General features: G+C 40.1%; 1 protein-coding gene across 1 annotated transcript; it reads right to left on the minus strand.

Moving 5' to 3' along the window:
• Positions 1–1,170: 1,170 nt before the first annotated feature.
• On the minus strand, positions 1,171–4,228 carry LOC118782974 (homeodomain-interacting protein kinase 4-like). The gene is made up of 3 exons (XM_036536614.1): positions 3,684–4,228; positions 1,746–3,016; positions 1,171–1,214 (listed from the first exon to the last, which is right to left on the minus strand). The coding sequence occupies exons 1-3, from the start codon at positions 4,226–4,228 to the stop codon at positions 1,171–1,173; spliced, it is 1,860 nt and encodes a 619-aa protein (XP_036392507.1).
• Positions 4,229–9,570: the final 5,342 nt, after the last annotated feature.

A 9,570-nucleotide genomic window follows, 5' to 3' on the forward strand; every position in this document is an offset into this window, starting at 1 on the left:
TATTATATAAATATAAAATGTTTGCAGTTTGGCCTGTAATGTAAGTTTGTCCAGTATTCACATCAAATGAGTATAATGAGGAATCTGCCATACGGATGCCTTGTTTTGCACTGAGCCAAAAAAATTATTTTTGATTTTAACAATTGAGCTTATTTATCTTATTAAAGACATTAAAACAATTATCAGTGTTTGGGGCTGTGATTTTGATCACTAAAAATGTGTCCCTGTAATTTAATTCAATGCTAATCAAACATGGAATGATTTTATTTTATATTTAATGTTTTTGGTTATTTACACCACCTAATTTTTTTTACTTAAATCACTGCTGACATATTTGCCATAGCTCATCACAGGTAGCCTGAGTAACTTCCTAACTGGCTGGTGAAACTGAAAAACAGAGACATATCATTAAAGGAAAGGGATTATGATGTGATAAAGGTCACAAGGAAACTCTTAAACATCACAGCACATTGTTACTGTCATGGCGTAGGGTTGATGTAATGGTTTATGAGCCAATATGTATATGAGCCAAAAATGAAGAAAAAAATACAAATGTGAAGTGCATGTAGCCATAGCATGGATCTCTTTTAGTTCACTTTATTTTAACCTGGTCTCACCTCTTTGTCTCATCCCTGATTGCCTGGCCAGCATCTTCCCCGCACTCTGCCACTCCTCCAGGTTTTCCCACCAGGTTGTCACGGGTGTTCTAAAGCCCTGGCATGGCCTTTACTCTCTCAGAGGCCAGACCCTTCAGCTGCACCTCCGCCCCAGGAAACCTTTCTTCTTCTGTGAGTACATGTTGAACTGGAGTTACGATGATAGCATTCACTGTTATTTAAAATGTGAATACATGGAGAAATTATTTTTTCCTTGAGAATAAGTTTGTCCCAGTATGTACCAGTGGGGACTTGTACAACTGAATTACAGACTAATAAAGACGGTCACTAAAAATACAGGGCCCTACATATCAGATACTGTGTGTTCATTCCTTCTATAGAAGTTGCAGCTATGATCTTTGACTTTTGTCGTACCTTTTTGCCTGTCTTGTCACTGACTGCCTTGTCAGTGTCTGCACTACTATTTGAAGGGACTTCAGGCTTTGTAGAACTACTGGAGTCCTTCAGGCTGTCATTGCCCTCCTGAGGCATACAATGTGGCCCCTCCATGGGGTCAGAGAGGGAGCAGGCAGGCGCTGGATTCTTCTTCCTCCAGAACTGGGTGAAGAAGGACCGCAGAGACCTTATCAGGGATCCCTTCTTCCTTTTGGGGGTGGGCTGAGTGGTGACTGGGGAGCTCTCCTGACAGCTGATTTCAGTTTGAAGAGAACACACCACAGCCTGCGTGGAGGAGCTACTGTGTGGATGCTGGAACGTCCACCTGGAATCATCCTGTAGCTGCATGAGAACACAGGAAAATAAATTATGACTATTATTATTATTATTATTATTATTATTATCGTCATCATTTATTTCTGACTCATTGTTCCTATTAACCACTATAAGCGCCACCGGTGACATTATTCAAAGGTCTGTACCTTTTAGCCTGGCTAGGGTTTTCATAAAGAAATTAGTCCCATTTACACTTATAAATAGTCACAATAATTTTTGTAAATAATTTGCATTAATAATAAGGTGGCACTTAAATAAAAGTGGACAACCAATGGATGTTATCACTTATTAGACAACCCTTTCCCATTACTTTTATAGGAATTCCAGACATTTTCTTTGCCTCAACCCTCACCTCACAGACTGCCTTGTTGGTGTCTCTGGTGTTGTTCTCTGAAGGGACTTCAGTGTTTGTCGAGCTGTTGGAGTCCTTCAATCCACCATTAGTTTCTTGTGGCCCCAGCATATCATGTGGCCCCTCCATGGGGTCCGAGTGGGAGCAGGAGGGTGTTGGTTTTTTCTTCTTCCCAATTTTGCCAAAGAATGACTTCATGGACCTTATCAGGGAGCCTTTCTTACTCCGGGGAGCATCGTGGGTGAGATCAAGGGAGCTCTCCTGCAAGCTGATATCGCTCGGTATGGAAGAAACCTCAGGTTTCATGGAGGAGCAGCTGTCTGCAACACTTTCCCCGCTGCTTGAGCTGGTCTCCAGGCCGATCTCACTGGCTACCTTCTGGCTGTCTTCTCCCTCAGCATTCCCCTGGGCTTCGTTGATAAGCGGGGAGGGCAGAGGGGGCTCTCTCACGGAGGCCACGTTTTGAGTGGAGCAATGTGGGCCCTCCATGGCCTCCGTGTTGAAGCAGGGGGGCTCTTCAGACTCGTCACCCTGTTTCACGCAGAAGCAGGTGAAGAACGACTTCTTCAGGGAACCTTTCTTGCTCTTGGGTAGGCGCTGCGTTGAATCAGCGGTCGCCTTTTTAAAGGTTCCCTTCCCAGAGGAGGCGCTACGTTCGGCAGCGTTGTCCTGCCTTTCCGGGCCGGACTGTGGGAGGATTACAGCCTGCCTGAGCGCCTGCACGGACACGGAGCGGTAGCGCTGGCAGGCACCGGAGTTCCGCAGGTGCTCCATGGTGATGAAGGGATGCCGGAGTGCCGAAACAGAGTCAATTCTGCGGCGTGGGTCCACAGTCAGCATCCTCCTGATCAAGTCCACCATGCTCCTGTGGTCAACGGCCACCGCCTCAGGTGGGCCACACTGGAAATCATACTCAGGGATCTTCAGCCTGTTCCAGTGGCTCACCATGAACTCCTTTTTGTCGAAAAGGACTTCCTGGTGGCTGTGGCTCTCGCTTTTGGTTGGCCTCCCCTTGACAGTCTTCAGATGCCATTTGGGGGGCTTCTTGCCTTTCCGAACCCGATCGAAGAAGCTTCTGGTCATCATGCCTGAGCGGAGGAGCTCAACACCGGGCATACCCCGGCTCAAAACTATCCACTCCATTAGCTCAGAGTCAGTCGTGGCAGGGTAGAGGGGATAGCCGAGGCACAGCTCAGCCATCACGCAGCCCAGAGACCAGATGTCCACCCTCGCACAAAATGGAAGGCCCAGAAGAATCTCTGGAGACCTGTAGTATCTGATGGAAAAAGAGATTCACATCATTAAATGAAGGCGTTTGTACAGAAACAGTCTTGCAACATCCATTCAGAGCATTTTGGCACTGGATTCAGGATCCCCTGAATACATCTTTTCAGCATTATCTATATACTGATTCATGACATGATTCAAATAATAAATACAAGCCATTATAGGCACACAAGAAGTGTTAAATACAACCACACACAAAGAGTCAAATATAACAAATAAGTCAAATAATAAATAAGTAAAGTAAATCTAACAAGTCAAATATACCAATAATTTAATTATGCTTCAAAGTTGCCAGCGAATATGAACGCGTATTTTTATTATTTTTTTCCGACCCATTGTTCCTTTCAACCGCTTTAAGCGCCAGCGGTGACATTACTCAATCATAACCGTAACACGCCACGGTCTTTATGATCGGAATTACTGACTCATAAATCAGACTTTACTCAGACAAATTTTTAAGTCTAGCCAGCTATTCTTGAAACGTCTTAAGCATCTCCCTGCGCTAGCGAGCTAATACGATTTGGTTGGCACAAAAGCGCCTTCCTGTGTTAACGTTCATGCTGTATTATTCTACTATTATCCGGCTTAGAACAACTTTGACTTTATGTATAGACGCTAATTCTACGATCAATACTTTATAAAAATGTACTACTTACCTGGTCTGGACACGTCGAGGTTTGTATGTAGCAGCATCCTTGGTGAAATAAGCAGAGCGAAAATTGCCAAGTTTGACCCGATACGGATGCTGTCGCTGATTAACGATCATGATGTTCTCCGGTTTCAGGTCCGCGTGGATGATGCCAAATCGTCTCAGTTTGGTCAGCGCTCTTAGCATCTGGTACGTGATCGTCCTTATTTCACAGATCTCAAACGGTGTGAAATCCATCGCTTCCTGTAGCTCATACAGGCTCATCTCCAACGTCTCAAAGACCAGGTAACGGTGCAGCTTGTCACCGAAAGCTTCGTAAAAGCGCTGGATGTAACTCCATGTATCTTCCTCATTCTTCTGCCAGAGGGCGGTAAGAATTTTGATTTCTTCTTTAACCTTTGGGTATTTGCGAGTGGTCACTTTCTTCACTGCTACCTCTTGTGAATCACTCTCCCTCTGGCACATAAAGAATTCTCCGAATGTCCCTTGGGCGACGAGTCTCACAACTCGATAGTCTTCAGTGTTAGACGAAATAACCGACATGTCTTCCATGTCTCACGGCTAACACCGAAAAAGTAGGCCCAATTCCAATTTGCACACCTTTCGAAAACAGCTTCAAGTCACGTCGTTAGACTGGGAGAGTTCTGTCCGTAATATATACACATACATGTTTGCAGTGGAATCATATGACGTCACAGCGGGTTCATAAAAAATCTATTTTGGATATCAAGTGTAAGGTTATAACCATGGAGATACTTGATGACGTCATAGGCTTAAGTTGCTGACACATATTTCTGAGCTAAATGCACACTGATTTGCACAGGATTTTAATGCTTTATTCAATTCTTCAGACTTTATCTTCAAGTTTTGAGCTATAAAGTGATCAGAATCAAAATGGATTAATTGATTATGGTATTGTGCTTTTTCGAACAATTGCATCTGATACTGTGTGGTCTAAATGCGACATGAACCTTGAGTAGATTTTGGGTGGTTATAAATAATACTGCACTGGCGAGTTCAACTAAAATGTTGTATACGGTTAATTGAAGTGGTTGATTTTAGATTTTACTTGAAAACTACCAGAGGAACAAATTCAGGTTATCTTATCGTAGTATACACCTTTCATACACCACTCCACAAATATGTAAGAGCTTTATTCAGAGTAATGACTTCAGCAGTAGAAGCTTATCATTAACATTCTAAATAGGCCTGTTTCCTCTCCATGTAGCTCGCCTTAAAAGAGGCTTCCTCCTTACAGCCCAGACATGAACGAAACATTCATCTGTGGTATTTTATTTTTTAACACTTTGTAATCTAAACATGCCAGTTACTGGATTTACAGTTGCCTCCTGAACCACTCGATTCTCAGACCGTGGTGGCAAGATATACCTCTTGTTGGCAGTGTTGCCGATGTACCAGTAGCCTCTTATTTCATAATAATGCACTGCGGTGGAAAGTGGTAGCTTCAGCTTTTTGTGAATATCTTTGTCGCCATCTTCCAACTTGTGGAGGTGTGTGACGATTAACCATTTACCCCTGAATGCTCTGTAACCTTTACTATGGTAATGCATGCTATTGAAGAATTTCTTCTGTGTGTTTTACTCCACAGGGAAACGGAACACCTTTGGATACCTCTATTGGTGGAAGAAGATTCCATTAAACTTCAAAAAAGAAGAATATCATTGTAGATTTGTTTTGTTGGATTGTTTTGAACAGATTTAAAAATGTGAATAAATGGTACCCTTGTGTGTATGTGTGTGTTGTGTATGCTCAATTTTAGACATCATCCTCTCCTATTTAATCAGGGGTATGATACATACAGTATGTATGTCATTGTGGGTGGAAATCATTTTATTTGTACACATTTTCAGGCATTACAGTAAAAATAAATAAAATGGCATGGTTTAGTGGTAGCGCAAAATGTGTGCATGCGATATGCAGGGTATATTTCAAAGTTCTGTTAGTCAAACCTGGTAAGGGTTTTTGCCAAATGAATAAATTAGTAATATGGAAACAATTTTTGGCATACACTGCATGTGTACAGAATTGATTTTCTGTCTGTGTTTGTAATCTACAGATGGCAACAAAGCATGTCAAAAGAATTATTTATTGCCAATAGAGTTGTATGAGATATATTTCACAATTTAAAAGGGGTGGAAATGTCACATCAAGTTTCATTCAGGTAAGAAGATATATAACATGTTTTTCAGAATATCTGTGTCATCGATTTGTTGTAGAGCAAACGCAAGAGTTCTGCCTACTGTGTTGGCAAGAGCCTGTATCAAATAGCTTTCATCTCTACAGAGATTAATTACATGGAACCAGCCCATTATTCCAGTCAAAAACCCCTATGTTAAAGTCAACTGAAATGCAATATCAACTTTCCATTTGTTGCAGAAATCAGAATCAAACTTTATACATGTGTGGCACATATGTAATTTTCTTCATAGTTTAGCACAATTTGAATTGAGAATCTATTCAAATATTTAATATTTAAAAGACAATATAACTTTGATTATGAATTAAATATGGGCCTTTTCTGGGTTGACATCAGTAAAGTACTGTTTAATTCTGATGTTCTTACACGTGTGACAACACTATGGAGCCGAGTATGCATGCAAGCCCTACTGGGGGTCTTGCTTCACTCCTAATACTGAATAAGAAATGGGATGGGTTTGGACAGGTGAGACAACTCTACCCATTCAACACTCCAACAGACAGTGTGCTACATACTAAACACAGAACTGGGCTCATGGAATAGCTTCTGATGTCTTAATGCCATTCACAGTTAGCACAGGTAGTACATACTACCAACATGCTACATATGGCTTCACTGCATTGCCCTAAGAAGAATACTTCTTCATATTCACTAGCAGGCCATTGTATGGAACATCACCCCCCCCCCCCCCTGGGTCAAATAGATAAGTTACCTAGCAGGACAATAAACTACTGCTTTGGGGTGCAGAATCTTTGTAAGCATGCAACTAGATAAATTGGCGAATGCTAATGCGTTATTTGAAGTTTCATTCAAAAATGTGATAAATGCCATTTTTCACATTTGTATTTTTTTAAAAAATCTGAACTGAAAGCTTCCAGGAAGCTTTCCATATACGAAAAAATTTTCATCGTCATGGAAGAATGAAAGGGGTATTTACCCGTCAAATAAAAATGAAAAGTACGATCATGCAACTATGAAATTGCTGAATTTAATTTACCCCTTAATTTGTAATGTTTATTCCCTCGTGAAATACTTTAATAAATTTTGAACAAAGAGGTAAAAGAAACCCCTTGATTTATCATTCTGTATCTGTCGTGCTTCATCTGCTGAGCTTCCTGTTAATATTCTGAAATTATAATTTTGATTTAAAGAATAGTTAAATGGATGCCATTTTTAATTGGGGCTTGGGGTTGTGGTTGACTGGCAGTATCCATCCCCCCAAATGTTGTAGAGAAAGCTGACCAGTGGAGCAGTGGGTTTCGCCAATAGGCTAGTTAGGCCATTCAAAGTCTACACAGATCTCTAATTTAGTTCGTCTCCCTCCAAAACGCTTATGTCAATGATACAGATGTCATCAATATTTTTCCGCATACATGTTGTCAGCTGTTATTTGTTAGTTCTAGCCCTTTATGCAGCTCCCTACGCTGTGGGGGGCAGTGAGGGTCCTGTGTACGGTGGGGGAGGCTGTGGGCTGATGGCCACTGTTCTGGGTCTGTTACAGTTTTTTTTTTTTTCACTTTCTCAGCTAAGAGTTTTAAGTCTGGAAATCTTATTCTTGTTCTTACATATACATAAACATATATTCTTATATATGTTTATGTTAAATTTTGGACAGTCAGTCTCATCTTCACTTTAAAGTTGCCTTCCTGTAGATATCCCTCTCATCTTCAGATGACTCGTAAGTGTGTGGAAAGCTGTGTGCCATGCACTGGGGTCCTCAGTGTAAAACAGCACGTTTGTTGTAGTTATTTTGTCTCCGATTTGTCTCTTGCCTTGGCATTGCTTGCATTGTCAGGGTATCAGATTACAGTGCCTGTCAGACCCCTCCCCTCTTGCTCTGTAGAATTTGTATTTTGCTCCATGGGGATCGAATTACAGTTGTCAATTCCCAACTGTCAATTTTCAAATTCCAACTGTTGGAATGTGGGCTGCCTAAAATGTCTTCTGTTTTTAGGTTGTTTCTTTTGCTTTCTTGTTTTTTCTTTTGAATTTCAGGGTTGACTTTTGCTCCTGTCCTTTTCTTTCCTTCCTTGTCTTTGCTTTTTAAATTTACACTTACATTTATTAATTTAGCAGATGCTTTTATCCAAAGCAACGTACAAAAGTGCATATAGTGGGCAAACAGGCACAAGGCCAAGATATTTATTAAGGTATCGTGTTTGCCACAGTTTGTCAGTTAATGTTAGCATGTAGGATAATTTTATTTAAAAGACAGTCAGAGCGAGGGGTCCCAAACAGAGATTGTTTTCATTCAGCCTGCCGATGAAGGGGAGCTGATAGTTTGGTGTATTTTATACATATTTTTTGTACAGTGTATTTTATATATACAGTGGAAACTGCTTATAGTGATCACGTCTGTCCGGGTGAAATTGATCACTATAAGCAGTTTCCACTGTAATTGAATGACTTTTGCTCAAGTATGGTACGATGCCCAAGAGCATGGTGTACCCAAATTACGAGCTTTAGAATTTATTTTTATTTTTTAAAAAAAGAAAGTGAAATTTACAGTGCTAACTGGTTGATGGATCATTTTTTTAAGGCATCAGAACTGTGATGTATTTACACATACCTGTATTTAATGTGAAGTTAATAATTTTCTATTTGTATTTATGGTTTTATCATTTTAAATCCACCAAATCTGCCGTCATTAAGAAAAAGAAACACTGTACAAAAAACTTAATACAGAAATGAAGTTCGCTCCAAAGACCAATAAAATCATACAAAAGTTATATTTTATTTTTATGTTATGTTGTACTCTCAAAAGTTTTGTAGAGAAAATTATTTTTTTCAGGAAATTCTTTAAATTAATTTGCCAAAGGGAAGCTTGTTATATTTTAAAGTAATAACAATGGCATGTGAATAGCACATATATTTATTGATCCATGGTGTTTTTGTATTAAAATCCACTTAACTGTACAGGGAAAATAATATTCAAAAAGCCAGTTACTTCAAATGTTTAAGTGTTTATGAGATCAAGCGGAACTGTTTGCTCTCTTTAAAGGGCGCTGCATGTAGTGTGACTAAATCGATAATGAGGCAGAGACCAGAGGATATTTCCTCCTCTAACTGTGCTGTTCGCAGGTGGAGTTGGACTCGGGACCCATTTTCACAGCTTCACTGAATGACTTTGTACCGGGCAGACAGATGGGCCCACGGGACACTGTGTTTATACCTTAGTGGAGGACTAACAAAGAGGAGACTATGGATGACGATAGCTTCCTTATTTAAAAATAAATACATAAATGGATAAATGTATGTATAAATAAACATTGACAATAAATGCATATACAAAAAAAATCATTTATTTCTGCATTTCTACTTTTATGTATTTCCACATTACATTTATTTCTATATTTATTTACTTCTCTATTTATGTGTCCAAACATGTTAATGAGGTGGGTCATCCTAACCTGATTCTTACAAAGCAACTAACATAGTGATCGACTCTGCTCTTTGCAGCTTCTATGGATGTTACAAATCCGCTGTCTCAGACGCTAGGGGATGTGGCAACCCACATTGATAAATTCTTTCTCAGTTCGGTATAATCACCAGAAGTACTTCTAACATCATGCAGCAGCTTTCATATATGCTGTATATGCTCAATGGTAGTTGTTTGTTTGACAGGCCAGGTTTTTTTTTTTTTTTTTCAGAACGTCACAGTAACAACATTCTGAGA

This window comes from Megalops cyprinoides, chromosome 9 (genome assembly GCF_013368585.1).
Source record: "Megalops cyprinoides isolate fMegCyp1 chromosome 9, fMegCyp1.pri, whole genome shotgun sequence".
Taxonomy (NCBI): domain Eukaryota; kingdom Metazoa; phylum Chordata; class Actinopteri; order Elopiformes; family Megalopidae; genus Megalops; species Megalops cyprinoides.

Coding starts and splice junctions, on each gene's coding strand:
- LOC118782974 (XM_036536614.1), bottom strand. CDS start 4,228: ATGGAAGACATGTCGGTTATTTCGTCTAACACTGAAGACTATCGAGTT. Junction 3,017..3,683: donor CCTCGACGTGTCCAGACCAG/GTAAGTAGTACA, acceptor TTTTTCCATCAG/ATACTACAGGTCTCCAGAGA. Junction 1,215..1,745: donor AGACACCAACAAGGCAGTCT/GTGAGGTGAGGG, acceptor TTCTTCACCCAG/TTCTGGAGGAAGAAGAATCC.